Here is a 21,446-nt window from a genome sequence, read left to right on the forward strand (position 1 = left end):
AGCTTATCATAGAGTCTGACTCTGAAGAAGAATCATGTGAGAACGTTCCACTGATTCAAGCCTTCAGCAAGTCATCTCCTTCTGTCTCCAAAGCAGCTGTGCCATCCACGCCTGCAGGCGAGAAGAAGAGGCAGCACAAGAAGTTAAAGTCCCTTTCTGGACTTGCTCCTACCGTTCCAACACCGATTCTGCCAACGGTCGAGACTAATACCGCTACTGCTACTACTGTTTCACGTCCTACCAAGGGTGTGATAATCAGGGAAGGTGCCTCATCAACTCCAAAGGTCACTCCCGCTGATCCCAAGGACAAAGGGAAAGGTGTGATGATCTACTCATCTAAGGCTCAACCAGCAGCTACTGTAGAGCTCAACTTGATCATCTCTCATGTTCTCCGCACTGTCAAGCGTCACCTACAGCGCTTTGACAGATGACATCATTCCCGTACTCACTTGACTCTTGCTCAAATATTTCCTAAGTGGAAAGCTCTGAACGTTATTGAGCAGAAGATGCTTCTTTTTGCTGACACTGAAGACATCGTGGAGGCTCTGGGAAGAAGACAGCTCATCGACTTGAAGCTTCGAGGAAGCCTGTTATCTCTGCTGATTAATGAGCGTGTCAAGAACTTCAAATCCAAGAGTCCTACCGCCGCCGATGACTTTGTGATTTTGACTGGACTACAGAATAGTCTACGTCAAATCACTCAACTACTTCAGCACTTCCAAGCTCTTAACAACGTAAAGACGACAGCTTCAGCCGCCTGTTTACAGGCTTATGGACTGGAAGCACAGGTGATGATGAAGACTTTTCTTACTCAAGATCAGGGTGAAGAAGACGTCTCTGCTATTCCTCTTTCGGATGGGATTCTGACCGGTCTCATCACTGCTGACCTGTTTCAGTCATCCGCTCTAGGATCGATTGTGGGAGCATCTTCATCGGTCGACCCCGCCTCAACCGCAGTCCAAGCAGTAATTCAACCGAAAGCAGCTGTGACTGCTCACTCATCTCCAGCGGCGACCGCTCACACCTCTCCTAGTCGTCCACAAGCTTCTTTCGAAGTGCTTGAACAAGAAATTCATGTCACCTCTGTGACAGAGGCTCCTTGCAGCAGTGAAGCAGTAGTGCCCCCAACAGAGATACCAAGCACTATTGTATCACTTGCATCTCCAGAACAGCCAGTGACTGATGCTGACCCAGCACTTCAACCGTCTCCATCTACTGAAAAGTTTGTGGAAGATCTCATAATGGATGAACCGAGTGCTGATCCTGATACTCCACCAACCATCTTGGCTGCAGTCGAGACCCCTACGTCTCCAACTGTACCACTATTGGAAGGTCCATCAGCTAGCTCACCAGCCAGATCCCCAGCATCACATCTTCTTGAGTCTGGCCCGGTTTCACCAAGGAATGACACATAGAGTCAAATACTTCAGACTGATGACTCATTAATTGAAGCCATGGCCGCAGCTCTGGATCACACCTTGATAAATAGGCTTCATGAGCTCATGCAAACAGTTCGATCCTTTTCACAAGACATCACAAACTCATCCTTATCGGTTGACAATTCACGCCAGACGATGATTCGGCATTTTGAGACCGTGTCTCGAGACCTTGCTCATCTATCCAAAGAGATCACTGCCCATCATCGCACTCAAATCAACACGCTCTCTACCGTCTCCGAACAAGTTGTCAGATCCGAAAACCACCTTCATAGGCAGTTGAATGATCGGATGGACACTATGCAAGCTACTCTACTTGCTCAACTAGATGCAAAAATTGATACTATGCAAGCCTGCCTTGGCACTCAACTCACTGAGATCATCCTTCGACTCAATCAAGGTGATGCCAAAAAGGGGGAAGAAGAGCAACGAAGAGCAGCAGAGGCAAGAAGACGTGAAGAAGAATCCAGAAGAAAGGAAGAAGCCGACAGAAGAAGAAAATAAGGCGATAGGTCAGGAGGAGCCAGTTGGTTCAAAAGATGAACAACTTGTCTCTTCTTTACTTATCGTAACTGAATCTCATTTTGTTTTTCTTCGGTAGGTGTAATAAGAATGCTTATTGTAATTAATGAAATTCATTCTCTCAATGAAGATCATTTTAATGCTTTCATATTATTTTTGGAGCACTTAAGTTTTGTCATCACCAAAAAGGGGGAAATTGTTGAATCCGACATTTTGGTGATAACAAACAACAACTCATTGTATAGGATTGTGCTGCCAATCTTTTGTATTTCAGGAATCTACTACAACTCCTACCGCAACCATCTAAACCCTTCAAGTTATCTACCGGAAGCTTGTCAACCGCCTTTATCTCTCGACCGGTTGCAGTCACAAGCTTATCGACTGGTTATTCAAACCATCAGAGGATAAATCTATCTACCGGTAGAATGCCAACTGCTTATCAAGATATCTCAAGACAAGTACTTGTGACAAGACGTTCATTGCAAAATCTTTTATCAAAAGCAGAACCGGCGTATCAGAAGATCTGTTGACTCTTGCATCGAGACAACAGGTTGCACTAAAATGGCAAAAACGCAGAATGGCTACAGATAAAGCATTCGACCGTTTATACCAGTTTTGGACCCTGGAAGTTGTCTGCATTTAAAGAAGTGTACGATCTTCATGCAGAATCATCAATGCATTTATGAAGCATTAAATGCGCATTCAATACAGCATCAGAACGTTCAAAATAAAGACGTTGATGATTGACCTATATAAAGGAAAGATTGCTCAAGAAGTGAAAAGAAGACAAGCAACACGAAAAATCTCAATCAACTCAATCACTTGAATACTATCAGAAGTCCTCATCTGATATACTGAAGCAATACTTGAGCACACTTACAAGATCATTCACTTGCTGCTCAAATAAACCCTCGCCTACAGTTTACATATCTGATCTTCAAGGATCATCCTAGGGTTTCCAAGCCTCTCGACCGCTCTACAGTTTGAGAAGCTCAACCGGACTGTGCTCATTATTGAAGAGACTTGAAGCTACTCTGAAAGCTTCCACCAGTCTGATAAGAACTGAGAATCTTATCTGTGTAAATCTAGGAGTTTCGGATTAGGCAATGGATAAGTCCTAAGTCTGAAGTGGGTGTATTGCAAGACGTTGTAATAACCAAAGTCTTCTAGTGAATTCCTTCCTGAGTGGAAGAAGGGGAGACGTAGAAGGATTAAGCCTTCGAACTTCCATAAATCGTGTCTTAGTCTTTACTGTTATTTATCTTACATATTGCTCATACATCGTGTTATAAACTTTGCATCACTAAAACCTCTGAACTATTTCCGCACTATTTAAGTTGTTCAAACCGTTTTAGAAGTTGAGAAAATAGATTAATTGAACTAAACTTCACTTGATCATTTTGAAAAGAAAGAAGAAAAGTTTCAGAGTGTATTCACCCCCCCTCTACCCTCTGAACCGATCCCAACAGGTTGTCACTCAGTAAATGGAAGAAAATTATCCCAGTTTTTAAAATCATTTTAACAGTGATCTCATGTACAGAAATATATCAAAACAGAACAGAGCGAAACAGAATTTCGGTAATCAGAAATAACAGTAATCATTTTTTGAACTAAATTGTATTATGAATTCCTGGCTAACTGATACCAGTCTCTTATATATTAATCTCTAAAGGGTGAGGCTAGTAACTAGTAATCAGAATATATATTCCCACCACTAATTTACAATATTTAGTGCATCAGAAATCAGTAATCAAAGTTCCACTTTTCAGAAATCAAGATTTGAACACAATATCATGTTGGAATCAATTTTAAAACATATAAACAGATATTCGATACTTTAAAATGCCCACTTACAGTTATTGCTAAAGAATTTCAGCTGTTCTTGAAAGGTTGCTCTTACTCAACTGTATACTCACTGGTCTACTTCAACTAAACTCTTATATTCAACTGAATTTATTGCTCGAATTATACAGTGTTTTTGCTTAGAATGTTGTGTAACAAATCTCGGAAATCTGAGCGCTATTTATAGGTACAAATCTGACTGTTACACTTCATATACTGCCCTTAATTGACATAATTATCATTTATCTGAGTTAATGTGTCAGTTACAAATCTTGTTTCAGTCTAACTAGCTACTAGACTGATCTTGGTCAACTGCTCTACCTCATTTCAGTTTACTCAAATCAGTCTACCCCAAATCAGTTTACTTTAGTTCTACCAATTGAAATTTTGGGTTCTCCACACAAATATATATATTAGAAATTACGAAAATGTGAATATAGTATCATGTTTGATTACTTTGTGATATTTTTCAATTTCATATAAATTTTTACGAGACAGTCTCGCATGTCAATTTTGTGAGACGACTATCTCATATTTGACACGACCAACGAAATATTACTTTTTACACAAAAAATACTATAGATGGGTCTTTTTAAGAGGATATCTTATTCGATATAATCCAAGAAAAAGTGATATTTTTCAAGACAAAAGTATTCCTTCTTTTTCATGGCAAATATGGTTCAGATCGATTCATATTACGGATATAGATTCATGAGATTGTCTGAAAAAAGTCTTACCCTATTTTTTATGTCAAAAATATTATTTTTCATTATAGATGTGAGTCGGATCAATTTGCCTCATAAATCCGTGTGATCGTCACATAAAATACCTACTTTTAAAATTTTGATTACTTTATATCGAATCTTTTCGGACTATCAACCAAACAAATTAATATTAGGGCAAATGTTTTCCTTATTATTACACAAGTCTAGGTGTGGAAAAATACCGAAATATTCGGTGTATCGAGTTTATCATACTAAAAAATACTGAATTTACCTAAATTTTTGGCATACCAATATAGCGAATATTTCAGTACGATACGGTAATGATACCGAACTTTTCATTACGGTAACGATACGAAATTTTCAAATTTCGGTATATACCAAAATAAATAAACAATATATATAAATTAATATATATTGTAGGACCAAGCGTTTATCGCTTTAAGAAAAGCTATATATTTTGATAATATGGTGCAACTTATATATTTTAAACAACACAGCAGCCCAAGTGACATAGTTCGATTTCTCAACCAGTAGGGACTATTATTGCAGTCCAACAATCTCCCTCCCAATAATTGCACTTCTTGCAATCAAAACCCATGACCTTGGCTCTGATACCAATTGTAGGACCAAGCGCTTGTCAGTTTATCTAAAGCTATAGCTGGTGGTAATGGTGCAACTCAAATTTTTTAAACCGCACAACAGTCCAATCGCCATAGTTTGATCCCTCAACCAGCAAGAACAATTATTGCACTACAATATATATATATATTTAAATAATAAAGCTGTAATCATTTATCAATATATTTTTGGGTTTAAAACGGTATATACCGATACTGTTCTTTCTATATATAGCAAAATTTCGCTATAATAAGTTTGTTAGTTATACGTACCAAAATTTTGTTATGCTGAGACTCAGTATATTAAAAATTTCGATACAATATCGATATGTTGGTCGTTTTGTATCCTAGTGCTTGACTTGTCAGCAAGTCAAAGCAGAGTATCGACGACCAATAAAACGTCCTCAAGTCTTGGTACATCTTCGTACTCTCGGGATGGACGAAGTACGGAGATGTGTGCACCTCTGTCATAATGTCTGCTCTCAACTGATCGAAACTCGACACCCACATCCTATCTATCATAATTTTCAATACAATGTCGTACTATATATGTACTACCCCTAATTAAAATGTGTATAAGTGACTTCAATATTGAAATCAAACCATGAGGTGTGGATGAATAGTGAAGTTGAAATTGATAACATTAAGTAGTTTAATTGATTGTTGATTTTTACATATTTAATGTCAGAACTTCATCAAAATTATATAAGATAGAGCTACTAAAAAGTAAGGTAAATGATATCAAAATTATATATACTGATTAATTATATTCAATATCAGTAGACCCAGCACAACTGTTATAGAGCCCACCATGCAGAAATTGAAGACAATTATTAATTAATAATTTCACGGGCCACGTTTATTTTGGACAAGTCATGGGCGACCTTTTTTTTTGCTTTGGACAAATCATGGGACACGTTTTAGAAAAAGCCACGATATATCGCTATAAATTATAAAAACTCACTATCAAACAAATTAAACTAAAAATAAAATATTTTATTCATAAAACTATTTTTTTCCATTAAAATATATTAATATAAAGTTATAATTTATAAAATCATTTTATGTGCGTGTTTAACTGTCAAAAAGTATATAAATAAAGGCATTAAAACATTTGTTTTTTACCTTAAAAAAACATTTGTTTTTTAACATTTTCTTTCGAGTAAAAATTAATAAAAATAATTAGCAATCTGGTCTTCTATTTTTGCCCGTCAAATTGGATCTTATTGTAACAATTAGTTTCTTTTAAGCTCTTAATCCTTTTTTCATGGTCGTGCTACGATATACGTATAAAATTATCGAATTTTAGAAATTTTTCACCCAATTGTTTCATGTTAAGTCTCGATAACTAATATGGTTTAACTCTTAATTTTAACTAGTGTAAGGGGAGCACTCCTTGTGTGTGTGTTATAGCATTCCTTGTGTGTGTGATATAACACGTAGAAAAATATGTTAGTTTTATTTGTTTTTTAAAAACTAATATCTTTTAAAAGAATTTATTCGATTTTTCTTGTGATAATTAAATTTAAAATATAATAATTTTTAATTAACAACAATTTTTTTCTGGATTAATTTTAATCAAGCAACTAAGATGTGCTCCCTCTTTAAGTGTTCATACCAAGGTAAGCTATAGAGGTGATCTCTCTATAATATATTCGTTCAGTCAATTTATATTTGTTTTCAATATGAAGCATTTTTTGTCAGTGGAGTGCAGGACTTGTCAAAGTCAAAGAGTAAATATTGGACGATGAGTCCAAAATCGATGATATATATGAACTATTTATTTTAATGTAGGCTAAATAAAGAAAGTGATTTATTGAAAAATTAAACTAATTAAAATAAACTAAATGATTCTAATATAATGACACCATTAAATTATGGGGAAATTTTTTTTGTCTTTTAACTTGTTTATTTTTTGGTTTTGGTTTATTAAATTTTTAAATTTTTGTTTTGCTACACTAAATTTTCGTTTACGTGTATTTTGGTCCAACTGCTGATGTGACACCGAAAAATGTTGACGTGTCTAGATTTCACGTCAGCCATTGGACCAAAATCACTTAAAATTAAAATTTAATGTATCAAAACAAAAATTTAAAAAAATTAATGGACCAAAACTAAAAAAATTTACAACTTAATGAACTAAAAAAAACATTTTCCCATTAAATTATAGGACCAAATTTGTAATTTTTTTCCCTTAAAAACCCTATAAATATCGATAATGTTGAGGCAATTCTATGCATATATACGTCGTACAGCAATAGCTATCATAATTATAATATTCTGAATATGGACCCCTCTCTATCTTTAATCCAGTGTCTAGTTTCTGTGGTTCGAAGAGAATTATTCTCGGACTTGAACATCGGCGTTCACACATTTGTCTCCCCATCTGCCTACGACACAGCTTGGTTAGCCATGATTCCTGCCCAAAATCATGAATGTCGTCCTATGTTCGAGAGTTGCCTGAATTGGGTGCTTGATAATCAAAATAAACAAGGGTTTTGGGGGATCAAAAGCGGCGATTTTCCCACCATTGATGCTCTCCCCGCAACTCTTGTTTGCATGGCTGCTCTTAAAAAGTGGAATCAAGGTCATGATAAAATAGAGAAAGGTATGAAAAACGTATAACAATTCTGTTCTAAATTAATTTAATGATCTCTTATTAGTTTCCTCTTACGAATCATTCGACAATGACAAGGATGAAAACTCAATGCACTACTGACTTGATTCAATTAGAAATTAGAAGCAAGAAAAATATTTGGAATAGCTAGTAAAGTTACGTTCCATGTTTTTTTTAAATAAAATATATATAATTATATATATCAGATGTTATCATGAGCTAGTTTGAAAACTTATGGCATGCAATTGTATATACGATGTTATATCATGTGACGTTGTTTTGTATATACTAACTTAAATATTAGTGATCAACTTATTTGGATGTTTTTGTCTTAGTCTTATATATGCATAAACTGAGAATTACTGAAAATTATGTTTCATGGTATAATTGAGTGATGCATAAAATCATATTCGCAAGATATTTTTTGCATGCATGGAAACATTTTTTGAAAGATTTATTAATAAAAACGCACGCAGCAAATGTTAACAGATATATGTTGATTTTTTGGATTATAGGGTTGGCATTTATTCAGTCCAAGACGGCTGAAGACATTCTTCTCTACCGGAATAAGCTTCCACGTTGGTTTATCATGGTTTTCCCCAGCAAACTGAGAGGAGGAGTCATTGCTGATATTTTCACCAAGCGTCATCAAATACTACTTGATATGTAAGACCTTCATGTCATACACATATATATTCCCTAGCTAACTTTTAAAAGGAATAATTAATTAATATGATGAAATATACATATATTGTTCAGAAATTTTTTAAACAAAATAGAAGTACTAATTGATCTCAATTTCATGAAATTGCAGCGAAATGAGAAAATTACAACCAGCTGAATTTTACTATCCACCTTTGTTGTCATACGCGGAGACCTTGCTAACGCCTCATGGTGATTTCGATGAACAAGAATTGATCATAAACCAATTACTCAACTCCGACGACGGATCGCTCTTCCGGTCACCCTCTGCTACTGCTTACGCATTTATGGCCACAAATAACGTCGATTGCATCAAATATCTACAGTCCCTCGTTCAAAAATTTCCCGGCGGAGGAGGTTTAATTAATTTTAATATATATATATATATTAAAATCATTCATATAGTACTCATCAAGCTAATAAGAAACTGAATGATTGTGAATATTGTAGTGCCAGGAAAGTATCCGATAGATGAAGAATTCATTAAGCTTTGCGTGGTTGATCATATACAAAGACTGGGGCTAGATCAGTATTTCAGCGAAGAAATAGACCAAATACTTGATCGAGTTTACAGGTTTATACTTATACAAACGTCGATTTTGGAACATGCTTTTATTTGATTTAATTATTTTGAGTTGTTCAGAGATCAAAACGAGTGCAACTCCAATGGAAATGAATCGACAACTAATATGATGCCGATGAAATTATTCAAAGACGCATTGGCTTTTAGGCTACTGCGAATACAAGGACATGATGTAACTCCTGGTAAATTATTTATGAACTTGCATGAGTCCAGTTCAAGGCATAATATTGAGAATACTCGTTGAATGAGCCATTCAAGAGAACTCAATATAAGGATTGGATTGATTTTTAATCAAATAGTAAATATAAAAATCTAACTTTTGCATGGTGACAAAAATATCAAGGGAAAACCGCAATTTTGGTTCATTTTGTTTGTCATTTTTCGATTTCGGTTCTCATGTTTTCATATTTCGGTTTAGTCCTGCATTTTTCGATTTTTGATAATTTCAGTTTTTTTTATTCAAAAATGCGTACGTGACACTATACACGTCATCTCCACATCAGCACTGAATTGGTGTCATATCAGCGCCACATCAGAAAAAATTGCCAAAAAAATAAAGATAACGGACTAAAACTAAAATCTGAAAATATAGAGGATCAAAATCGCAAATGGACTAAAAAAGAAATTTCCAAATATTAATTGTTTGATTTTATGTTTGCAGATAGATTTTGTTGGTTTCTAAATGATACAAAATGCATGGCTTATATGCAAGAAAACTGTGAGCAATTTATCGGTGCAATGTATAGTGTATACAAAGCCACAGATATATCATTTCCAGGAGAAATCGAATTGGAAGAGGCACGAGAATTTGCTCTAAAAATGCTGCAGAATTCTTACTTGGTCGGAAATATTGAAGACAATGATTTTGTTATTTCCCAAGGACTTCAAAATGTGGTAATATTTTTATATACAAAATATATATCCGCATGCAAAGACTATAAGTTCAATTCTTTTATATTTAAATAATTTTTTAATAGAGATTATAATTAAATTAAAAAGTTCAGGAATTTTTTTATAATTTTTTAAATAATTTATTATAATAATTAGTTACACTATTATATTTTCATTAATTTTAAGTAGTGATATAAATCATTGATTCAGTGGTGAGAATCAAATCATATTAATAAAAAAATAAAATAAATATAATATTTTTGGTATTATACCACACATGCAATGTGTGTGTGTTCGTGCTGGTATACAGATAAAAAATGAAGAAATATTTTAGTGTTTTTAAAAGTTCTCGAAAGTGCAAGAGATATGAAAGTTATTAATAATTTATAAATTTACAAATCTAGATTTGAATAATATTTTTTGAAGGAATATTGTAAAGTTAGTTCTGTGTATTGTCTCTTTGTAGTTTAATTTTTGATTTTTTTTTTCTTTCAAATTTTCAGTTATTTTTGTCCGTTATATTTTTTTCTGAATTATACCATGGAACCAAAATCATCAACGGGATTACGTACTTGACACTTGTCAGTTGATTATTTGATAATCGACAGATAAGACATGAAATGGTTGTCCCATGGACCGCTCGTCTGGATCATCTTAATCATAGGAAGTGGATAGAAGAAATTAATAATATGAGTCCTTTGTGGCTAAGCAAAGCCTCATTTTACAGGTATGTATTTATCTATATCTATATCTAGACATTGTTTGGTTTGATATATTATTAATCTATGTATAATTTATCTCATACAATCTCGTTTTATTTTCGTCATATTATTTATTTATTTATTAATTATTAATTTTACATCAATTAAATGAAATAAACTATAATCAATCTATCAAATCAAATAATATATATATTAACTATTATTTCTTATTTATTTTTAATTAGATGATATTATTTATTTATGTATTACTCATCTTATCACTCAAACCAAACGGTGTCATATATGTATGTAATGTCATGTCTCGAGTACAAGATGAGGTAGGAACACGCGCATGTGATTCTAACCTTACCTGGCTTTCTTATAAGTTAAAAATTAGGGAAAATTATTTTTTTGGTGTTGTATGTTTGTCACTTTACGATTTCGATCCTCTATATTTTCAGATTTAAGTTAAATTTAGCCTGCTATCTTTTTCTTTTCTTTTCTTTTTTTTTTTTTCAATTGTAGTCTTTTTTAGATCACGTAAGCATTTTTGAAAAAAAAAATGACTAAAATGACCAAAAATCAGAAAATACGAAATAAAAATGAAATATAAAAACATAAAAGATCGAAATCGCAAAGTGACAAAGAACCAAAATTACAGTTTTTCCTTAAAAATAATTTTGCATCAATATTTCTTATTTGAGTAGTTTTTCTGTGTATCGAAATAGAAATTTGTCTAAGGTAATATTACCAAAAATATCGACAAAATTCACTAACTACTCCATGCATCAAATTACAGTGAAAAATAATATTATTAATAATGAATTTATGCTCAGTATCGCCTGCGCGCGGTATGTACTACTATTATTAATCATGCATCTATATATGAGTAAAGTAGCTTATATTACATGTATATATATATATATATATAAACTGACACACATAAAATTATTGATAAATTTGATCAGTTTATCCTGCCTTGACAACAAGAAGTTAGCTCAACTTGCTGTGGAGAATTACGAGTACAGGCAATTGAAATATAGGCAAGAGTTGGAAGAAATGCAAAGGTGCAGATTCAGCCAATTATAACATAACTTTTTTTAAAAAAAAAATAAAGGGAAAACTGCAAATTTGATCATGTAAGTTTGTCACTTTACAATTTTGGTCTTTTATGTTTTTATATTTCAGTTTTAGTCCTGCATGTTCCGATATTTGGCAAATTCGGTCATTTTTATTCGAAAATGCTTACGTGTCAGTTGGCACTGTACACGTCAGCTCCACATCAGCACTAAATTGGTGTCATGTCAGCGCCACGTCAAAAAAAGACTAAAATTGTCAAAAAAAATAAAGATAGCGGACTAAAAATAAAATCTGAAAATATACGGGACTGAAATCGCAAAGTGACAAATATACAGCACCAAAAAAGCAATTTTTTCAAAAAATAAATAACTTATAGAGTGTGTGCGTGTGATGATGATGTTGATGGAACAGGTGGTCGGAGAAATAGGGGCTGAGTAAGATGGGATTTGGAAGAGATAAGACAGTGTATACATACTATGCAATTGCAGCATGCTCTTGTCATCCTTTCAATTCTATTATGAGAATGGTTATGGCGAAGGCTGCTACTATTGTCACCGTCGCCGACGACTTCTACGACATGGAAGGATCCGCAAGCGACTTACGCCTCTTGACAACATCTATTCAAAGGTATATTATATTGATCCATTGCTATAGCTAGATCCACAAAATCGAATGTATATATATATATTAATTCATTTACTAGCTAGCTCCTCCGAATTAAAAACGTCGTACAATATCGTGTTGTGCACTGCAGAGGATCCGAATATATATATATGCTTAATTAATATTTCACTTAAAAAATATTCGCAGGTGGGAGGGCGAGGGTTTAACTGGCCATAGTAAGACCATATTTGATACCCTTGATGATTTTGTCAATGAGTTTGCGATGACTTTTCCTCCACATGAAGGAAAAAAAATGGTGGCATATTTACGGAATATTGTAAGTGATATTGCATGTAATAATAAGTAGCTAGTAATGTAGCATTTTCACTTAATGTGCACTTAAGCAATATCCAATAATTTTTATTTATTTATTTACTTTTTTTTGCATGCATATTAATTGTAAAGTGGAGTGAAACTTTTAGATCATGGATGGTGGAAAAGACATGGAGCCTGACGGGGTATGTAGCATCAATGGACGAATATCTCGAAAATGGGTCGATATCGATTGCGGTTCACACCATTGCTCTTCCAGCCACATCCAGTTCCTTGATCAATCTAAGCCATTCAAATGGAACTCATCAAAAACTTGAATATCACAATATCACCAATTTGCTAATGGCCATTGCCCGTTTGCTCAATGACACTCAAAGCTATCAAGTAATGCATGCAAAACTCCTCGCCTTGTTAGTGTATATATATATATTAATTCATTTACTTTATATTAATTAGTTGATGCATGCAATACAGAAAGAAGAAGCGGAAGGGAAAATGAACTTTGTACATCTCCACATGAAACAAAATCCGAACCCGAATGCGAGTATGGAAGATTCCGTGGCACACGTGAAGAAGAATATTATCAAAACAAAAATGGAAGAATTCATGAGACACGTTTTCTTGGATGATACTATGCCGAAATCATGCAGACAACTTCATTTGTCAGGCCTCAAAGTGTTTCACATGTTTTTCAACTCCGCCAACCAATTCGATAGCGAAACCGCGCTGGTTGACGACATCAACAAAGCCATTTATCTTCCCATTCAATCCAAACCGATCTTGAAACGTCCTTTCCGGATTCCCAACGAAAATTCGAAAATTTCAGCAGTGGTGAAGAAGAATCCAGCTGCTGGGGTCACGGGTACTTTTATCAAACAGCCGGATGCAAGGAAAATGCCATTTTCTGTAGGCGTGTTGGGTACTAACGTGAAGTTTAATATGTCAATCATTTGATTACAAAGAATATTAATGTTGTTTTTGTCCTGTGGCGAAATTTTGGTTTGCAAAATTAATTTTGATGCTTATTCTCCGATCTTCTTCGTCCCCATTCGGAGACAAGCTAGCTACCGAGGGCTCGGGGAAAATTAAATTTTTTGTCATGTTGTTTGCATTTTCTCTATTTTGGGGTCATATTATCCATAAATTTGTATTTTCAGTTATATAATTTGTATTTTTTTTTAATTTGGTCATATTAACGTCAATTTTCATTTGTAATTATGTACTTGTATTTTATTTTATTTTATTTTTCATTTTTGGTTCTTTAACTTGTATGTTATTGATTCTTTTTATCGGAGTCTATTGTGTTTGAGGGTCATAAAAAGAATCGAAAATGAAATTAGTCAATACAAGTTAAATGACCAAAAAAAATTATTGAAGCTAGATGATTACAAATGAAAATTCATCGACCAAAAATGAAAAAGAAAAAAAAATGCAAGATATATATATATATATATACATAACTGAAAATACAAATTCATATATATGACCAAAAATGAAAAGCATGGCATATAACATAAACAAAAAATGTAATGCTCCACGCGAAAGCTATTATAAATTTATAATGAAAATTTTCCTTGATATTTTGCTATGGAATTTACTAACTACTGCTTGCTTAAGCAGACTATTAATTAGTTCAGTTGGCTAATCCTGCAATTTAGTAGAAGGCAAATTAATTAATTAACTCTGTCCATATTCATTTGGTAAAAAATATACGAGGGATAAATGGTTTTTCAGTTAGGATAATTAATATACAAGATACGATTATTTTGTGTTTGGTTGATTTTTTGTGTTTGGGATAAATCTTTGACCAAGCAACCTGTTCCCGAAAATACCCTTTACAAGACTCAGAAATTACGTGAGATGAACCCATACGTCCTCAAAGTTTAATCTTTGACACATTTCTTTGCTTATCTTCTACCATAAATCTTTCTGTGTTTCATCCTCCATGAATGAACTTGATCATATCATTTCTTTTTGGAATTCCTCATCTCCCGAATCTGCCTTATGTTCATGTGTACTTTCCCTTTATTACTCTCATTTGTGTTCATCACATTTTCGATGCTTTTCTGATCTTTCGCGATTTCTCGAATCAACTCATGTCTCATTTTCAGCTCTTCATCAGAAATCAGATCCAATTCACTCACGGTTTCACGCAAATTCTCTTTGACTTTGTTTCTTACAGATCGATCAAGATTTGGCTCCAAGAATCACATAGCTCTGCTTTTGGCTCCAAAATTCTGATTTCAATTACAGCAAACTCGTGCAAACATCTCGAATCTTACTCGTTTTCGAACCGATAATTCTATCGCCATAACTGGGAATATTCACATGAAGCGATCGGACCTCCTCAAAAAGCTTGAGAATCTCATTCGGCGTGTGATACAAGCAGCCATCACAGTCACAGTACTCCTCTTTCTTGGCCTTCAATCTGATCAAACCCAAAAAGGAAACGAAGGCGTTGTTGGGAAGAAAAATGGGGGTTGTAATTGTTAGGACAAAAGACAAAATAGTAATTGCATTTTTTTTTCCCCACGAACTGTAGCAAATGAGTTTCATAATACCTGCTTGACGTTGGGTTACGTTTTTCAACCTTTTCCCGTCCACATAAAATAATACCGGACCTATGGTTATCCTACTGTTGTGTAAAAATGAGTCAAGCAAAGGACTTGTTCGTAATCCGCCCATAATCATGTGTGCCAAACAGGCCCTACATAGTTAATTAATCACGCTTCTACCTCTCCCCAATTAAACTAGATTAACATGAGAAAATAAAATTAGAAAGCGTTTACTGTATTAATTCTAATAAATAGTATAATTAATATGTCGCTTGTTCATGTACTACTAAAACTGAAAAAAATGCTGCATAAAATTGAAAGAAAAAATAAGTTTTTTGGTCCATTAATTTGTCCATGTTTTGGTTTTGGTCCATTAACTTTTCCGATGTGGGTTTTGGTACACTAATTTTGCATTTTCAGTATCTTTTTTGTCCAACTGCATACGTGTCAATTTCTGATTGGTCCAAAATGATGACGTGGACCAATCAAAAGCTGACACGTATGTAGTTGGACCAAAAAACACTGAAAATGCAATGTTAGTGTATCAAAACCCTCATCAGAAAAGTTAATGGACCAAAACCCAAAGGAGGTAAAATTATTGAACCAAAAAACTTATTTTCCCAAATTGAAATTATAAAGAACTTAACTTACTTTTATGTATAATTCTAGCTCTGAAATCTGAAAATATAGAGCACTGACATCGCAAATTGAAACAAGGATAGCGGATTAAAACTAAAATCTGAAAATATAGAGCACTGACATCGCAAAGTGACAAATATACAGAGCCAAAAAAGCAATTTTTCCTAAATAAAATTTTAATTTTTTTAGTAGTTTGGTCCAATATTTATTTGACGATGTGTTAGCTTCACAAGATGATGGGTCAACATGAGTATTAAGCATTTTTCAAAGACACGTCATTATTTTTAGGTACCATGTGTATTTTCCGATTCACGTTGACAGTTGGATCAAAATAACTGAAAATTAAAAGTTAGTGTACCAAAACAAAACTCTGAGAACTTAGTGTACCCCGAAGTTGAACTAGTGTGTGAATAAAAAAAATTTATTTTTCTATATATTTTTTATTTTTAGAATTTTAAATTTTTTTTAAAATATTATTTTTCATATTTTTCATCATTATTTTAGATCAGATGAAGATGAAAAATATACCATGATTTTGAGTTTGAATTCGATAAAGAGATATTGTTGGAGAAAAGTTAAGATAAACAACAATAATTAGATATTAAGAATTTTTATTAAAAAAAACGCCCAAGTGTTCAAGCGCTATGTAGAAGTTTGATTCCCCGAAATAAGCGATTAAGTGTCTAAGCATGTAAAGAATGGTTACACATGATTAAAGAATTCTCGGATGAGATTATTAAGTAGAAAATCGGATTCAGGACGTTCGAAAATGGTCTTGAGGATTCCAAGTGTTCAAGCAGTTCGGAAGGTCCGAACTTAAGCTAGGTTTAGATCGGTGGTTCTGATCCCCTCGGAAGCAAGATTGGAGTTCGGTAGCTCCGGGCAGTTCGGAAGCTCCGATCCTGAGTTCGGAAGATTCGAACTTTATCCCAACAGGCAGGTATCTATTTCTAATTGGTGATTTGACAAGTTTGAGTTCGGAAGCTCCGAACCGTTAGTTCGGTAGGTCCGAACTCTGTCGGCAGCTGTGTCCAATCAAAAGATACGCGTTTAATGAAGGGAGTTCGGAAGAGCGATCGGAAGTTCCGAAGTGCGTTCGAAAGGTCCGAACTAGAGATCGAATGTTCCGATCGTGGTCTAAATAGGGTGACGAGGCCCTCACTTCCCTCTCTTCTCTCTCGACTTCTTGTGGGTTTTAGGCATTCTAATATGTCTCTTTTTAGGCACTACTGATTCCCTGCTCAAAGTCAGTATCGCCATCCGAATAAAACAATGGACAGAAAGAAGAGGGAAAGTGAACTTTGTACATCTCCACATGAAAAAATACCCGAACCGATCTCAAAACCCTCCTAAAGAAAGCCAAAAATTTCTGCAATCTTGAAGAATCCAGTTGAGTTCACAAGAACTTTTATCAGACAGCCGAATGCCAAGATTTTGAAAAGGTTTACATTAGCAAGTTAGGGAAAACTGCAAATTTGGTCTGTATGTTTGTTATTTTGCGATTTTGGTCCTTTATATTTTCATATTTCAATTTTAGTCCTACATGTTCCGATTTTTGGCAATTTCGATCATTTTTATTCGTAAATGCTTGGCACTGTACATGTCAGCTCCACATCAGCGCCACGTCGGAAAAAGGACTAAAATTGCCAAAAAAATAAAGATAGCGGACTAAAACTGAAATTTTAAAATATAAAGGCCTGAAATCGCAAAGTGACAAACATACATGACCAAAAAAATAATTTTTCCTAGCAAGTTATAGTAGCTGTGGGTTATTTCTTTAAAAAAAACACAAATAAATATAAATCTGTAACATTTATAGTTTGTTTATATATGTAATACAGTACAATTAGTATTTCATTGTCTATCAATATTCAATCATATAGAGTTTCACTGACATATAATTGTAACATCGTCTTCGGTATATTAATTCTTGGGTGAGCTTGAATTCCTTCATCTGTGGGAAGGCAGGGGTTCCCCATAAAGAAAAGATGAAAAGAAGGCAAGGGACTCGCTAGGTTTGAATATGGGCACTGCATGGCCTGCTCCTCTGAATGTTGCAAATGTTAGCCCATAATACTCTTGAATCCACCCTCCAACCTGCACCAACTTCGATTTATTTCATTCAAATCACTGCTAAATTACTTCCAAGATCGTGATAATCGACGCTGTTTAAGTTCAGCCATGCACCCGGTTGGGCACAGGACTAATCAAAATCTTTTCACAAAAAATGAAGCAGAGTTTGCTAACCAGGCCTGATGTGCATGCATGGATAACCAGGTTAAGAAAAAGTGGAGTTTGACCTGTTTCTGATGGTACCAAGGCCGCCACGGATTCTTGATCGGAAGCCCCAACGTGCTTAAACTGTACCTCGTCGATAGGACAGGGACTCTGCCATCAGTGTCTCCACTGCCATCAAAGGTCAATGTAAATTAAGGCATGTATAAAATCATGTGGCCATTTTTAAGTTCTAGCAGCATTCACCTGTACACCCATATTCGAAGTCCTGCGGCTATAAGCTTCTTATATATGGGGAGAACGGATCCTTTTGAATCCGACCAACTGTTAAAAACTGTCATACTGCATAAAATGGAGTATCAAGGGGCAAAAATCATATATCTATCAACATGAACTGCCTAATTCAAAGCAGAGAAGGTCGAGTTTGAGTTACTTGCAGATGCTCCAGTTCTTGAGTTTACTTCCTTCATAAACATGGAGTGCTCTCTGAACTTCAGGACTATTGTAGTACGATTTCGCGTAGTCATCCAAGCAAGGGTCATAACCACCCATCACCCTTGGCATCTAATCAGTAAAGGGTCAGTTTTTGTGTTGTAAAAACAAGGCACGAATTTAATCGTTCCACGGTTATTTTTTAGATGAACTTTTTACCATCTTCAGTGAGCTCCTGGCTGTGACCAGAGGTGAAGTATTACCAATGCAGACTGATGTGTAAAGGCTGTAGATATCTATGGCTCTATATTGGTTAAGCAATTCGTCCACGGCATCAGCACATTCTGTGTCATTCCACGGGTTATCACTGTAAAAATTGCAAGATTTCACTATCGTTTTGTGGGTTTCATCAGAGATAACAGCATGGCTCCAGGCATAATCCACCATGCCTTTCCAGTCCTCGGAGTCAAAAGTTTCGGGATTACCTAGCTATAATGATGGTAATAGTTACAAACAATCATTTGTTGCTTGCATAAGCTTGAGGGAGAAATAGCCTACCAGTATGCCTCTAAGATCTATGAATGAGGAGGGATCTATTTTATTGTTGTCATGAATAAGTTCGGCCAATTCGGGGATGTATTTCCCTAGTTAAACATGACAGCATATATTAGCACGCGAAACTGTACAAAGAACACTGGTGAAAGGGTGAAAAATATACCTGCATAGCTCTCTCCAGCAATGTAAAATATTTGGTTTCGATACGAGGGAAATTTGAGGAACCACTTGTGTAGGAAAGCATAAGCATCATTTGCTGGTAAAAAGGGTATTCATAGAAGTCACATGATTTTTTTAGTGAAACTCATGGTACAAGAATAGTGTAAATGCTGTATGAGTTACCTGTAAAGTCATCTCCAAGATTATCATAATCGCCACTTGTGTTAGAGTACGAGAACCCGACACCAACTGGAGATTCTAGGAACAATAAGTTGGCTTCTGTAGCATGAAAAAAGGATATCATATTTCAAATCACCTTCGTTTACTTTTACATGACCTCTGGTGTTAACTCAAAATCAAACCTGTGTTCCATGCGAAAGAGTTTAATTTTAAGCCATGTCCATCTGCGTCGACTAGGAAAGGTCCTATCTCTTGTGTTGCACCGTAGCCTACCGAAGAACATCCAGGGCCTAGAAGACAGGAAACAAAGCATCAAACAAATTAAGCTGGTAACATAAAAATGCATGGAGTTGAGTTGTTAAATGGAAAGTTATGTTTCCACTTCACTAAAAGGTGTAAAAAGTACTCAACCCTGTGTGACAGTGAAGCTTAGAAGAATAAAAGGATCAAAAGCCACCCAGAACTACTGCTAAAAAAGATGTAGAACTAAATATTTGTCGCGATTCTAAAAGCATCTAGAACAGGTAACCGTGCTATTCAAATCTTGTAAGCTATGCAGAACTCCAGATATTGTATTTTGAATGTCTTGATGCACATTACAGCAAGAGAAATAGTTGCCCCCATCAAATAAGAACAATCAACTGAAAGCAATAGTAACAATAACTTGACAGGATATTATGCATACACAACGTTTTATATTTATCGGTCTTACCTCCGTTGAGCCAGAGGACTAAAGGTTTTTCGTTAGAAAGGCTTGCGGCCTCATAAAACCAGTAGAAGAGAGCTCTTCCATTGGTTTCATTAACTGTGACATAACCGGCATAGTGTCGAAAATTCACACTCGGTTGCCCCGGAAGTGTCATGACACGATCCTCAGCGGCCTCAAGATTGGCTGTTTTTTCATTATACCAGTGCCAGTGTCTACAATATGCAAATGGTTCCAGAGAAACCATAAGCAGAAACAGGGAAAACACTTGTATTAGTACAAGATTCATTGAAATTCCGAATGAGATTTAGAGATGGAGACTGCTGCTTGTGAAAAATATGCAAACACCAACATCTCTATTTATACTTGTAGAAAACTAAATTTTGTCTGATTTTAAGATTTGGCTTTTGGTCATGAGGATGTGGAAAATTGGCGTTTATTTTGGTGGATGTTCGGCAACTGCGTGACATGTTGTAAAAGTTGAGAATATTATAAAGATAAGATTAACAAGCATGAATCAGAATGGAGCCTTTCATTTTCTATGTGGGTTGTTGGATCAAAACCACGTGGTAATATTTCTAAATTAAAGTAACATATTTTCAAGATTGTTATCAAATTGTATGGCATTTTGCGGATCTTATCCTCTTATAGAGCTATCATTATGCATAATCCGTCTTAGTAAACATGATCTTGCCATAATCTCTTGATATAATTTGTCATACACCCGGTGTCTCGGGTTACTAAGCACGCACTCCGAACGATAACTCTGACATTTTTTTAGGTAGTGTTTTCAAATACTTAAATAGTGTTTACAAACGCCTAAAAAAAAGTAATTCTGGGCTTTTCTTTAATGTTACGACTTGATTGTTGGGTCCATGGTCGCCAAGGAAACAGTAGGTCGCAACATTTGGTTACTTTCTAACGAATGAAATAAAGAAAGGTTTCATGCAATTGGGCCGTGACATCACCGTTCGAATCAAGGTGCTGACTTTGGTGTGACATAGATCTACCCACGCTGAGATTTGAGGATTTGGATCATCTGCTGTCCAAACATAACAGCACCCAGTGCTGTGCAATGAAACGACGTCGTTTCAGTGCGGTTTTTTTTTTTTTTTTTGAATTGATATGTTTGCGTGAACATCTGCGTGAACATCTCAATTCAAAACAAAACCGCACGGAGTGCTGTTATGTTTGGACATCAGAGGATCCAAATCCGAGCTTTGAATTAGAGGAATCATTTTTTTTCAGTATCTCCCACTTTACCATATTGACATGTGTATTTGCAAATTGCCCTTTTTTCCTCTCTTTCATCTCTCACTGTTCCAGAATTCAA

At 34.9% G+C, this 21,446-nt stretch overlaps 1 protein-coding gene and 1 pseudogene across 1 annotated transcript; one reads left to right on the top strand and one right to left on the bottom strand.

Annotated features, from left to right (window-relative positions):
- The first annotated feature begins 7,428 nt into the window (after window positions 1-7,428).
- Window positions 7,429-13,728, top strand: LOC140893086 (S-linalool synthase-like; annotated as a pseudogene).
- A 3,905-nt stretch (window positions 13,729-17,633) lies between these two features.
- LOC140886653 (serine carboxypeptidase-like 31) lies at window positions 17,634-21,170 on the bottom strand. Its single transcript, XM_073293358.1, has 10 exons — window positions 20,120-21,170; window positions 19,590-19,697; window positions 19,411-19,506; window positions 19,232-19,324; window positions 19,072-19,157; window positions 18,733-19,002; window positions 18,515-18,645; window positions 18,328-18,423; window positions 18,147-18,252; window positions 17,634-17,943 (listed from the first exon to the last, which is right to left on the bottom strand). The coding sequence occupies exons 1-10, from the start codon at window positions 20,400-20,402 to the stop codon at window positions 17,797-17,799; spliced, it is 1,416 nt and encodes a 471-aa protein (XP_073149459.1). The 5' UTR covers window positions 20,403-21,170; the 3' UTR covers window positions 17,634-17,796.
- Between the last annotated feature and the right edge of the window lie 276 nt (window positions 21,171-21,446).

Source organism: Henckelia pumila, chromosome 3 (genome assembly GCF_033568475.1).
Source record: "Henckelia pumila isolate YLH828 chromosome 3, ASM3356847v2, whole genome shotgun sequence".
NCBI lineage: Eukaryota > Viridiplantae > Streptophyta > Magnoliopsida > Lamiales > Gesneriaceae > Henckelia > Henckelia pumila.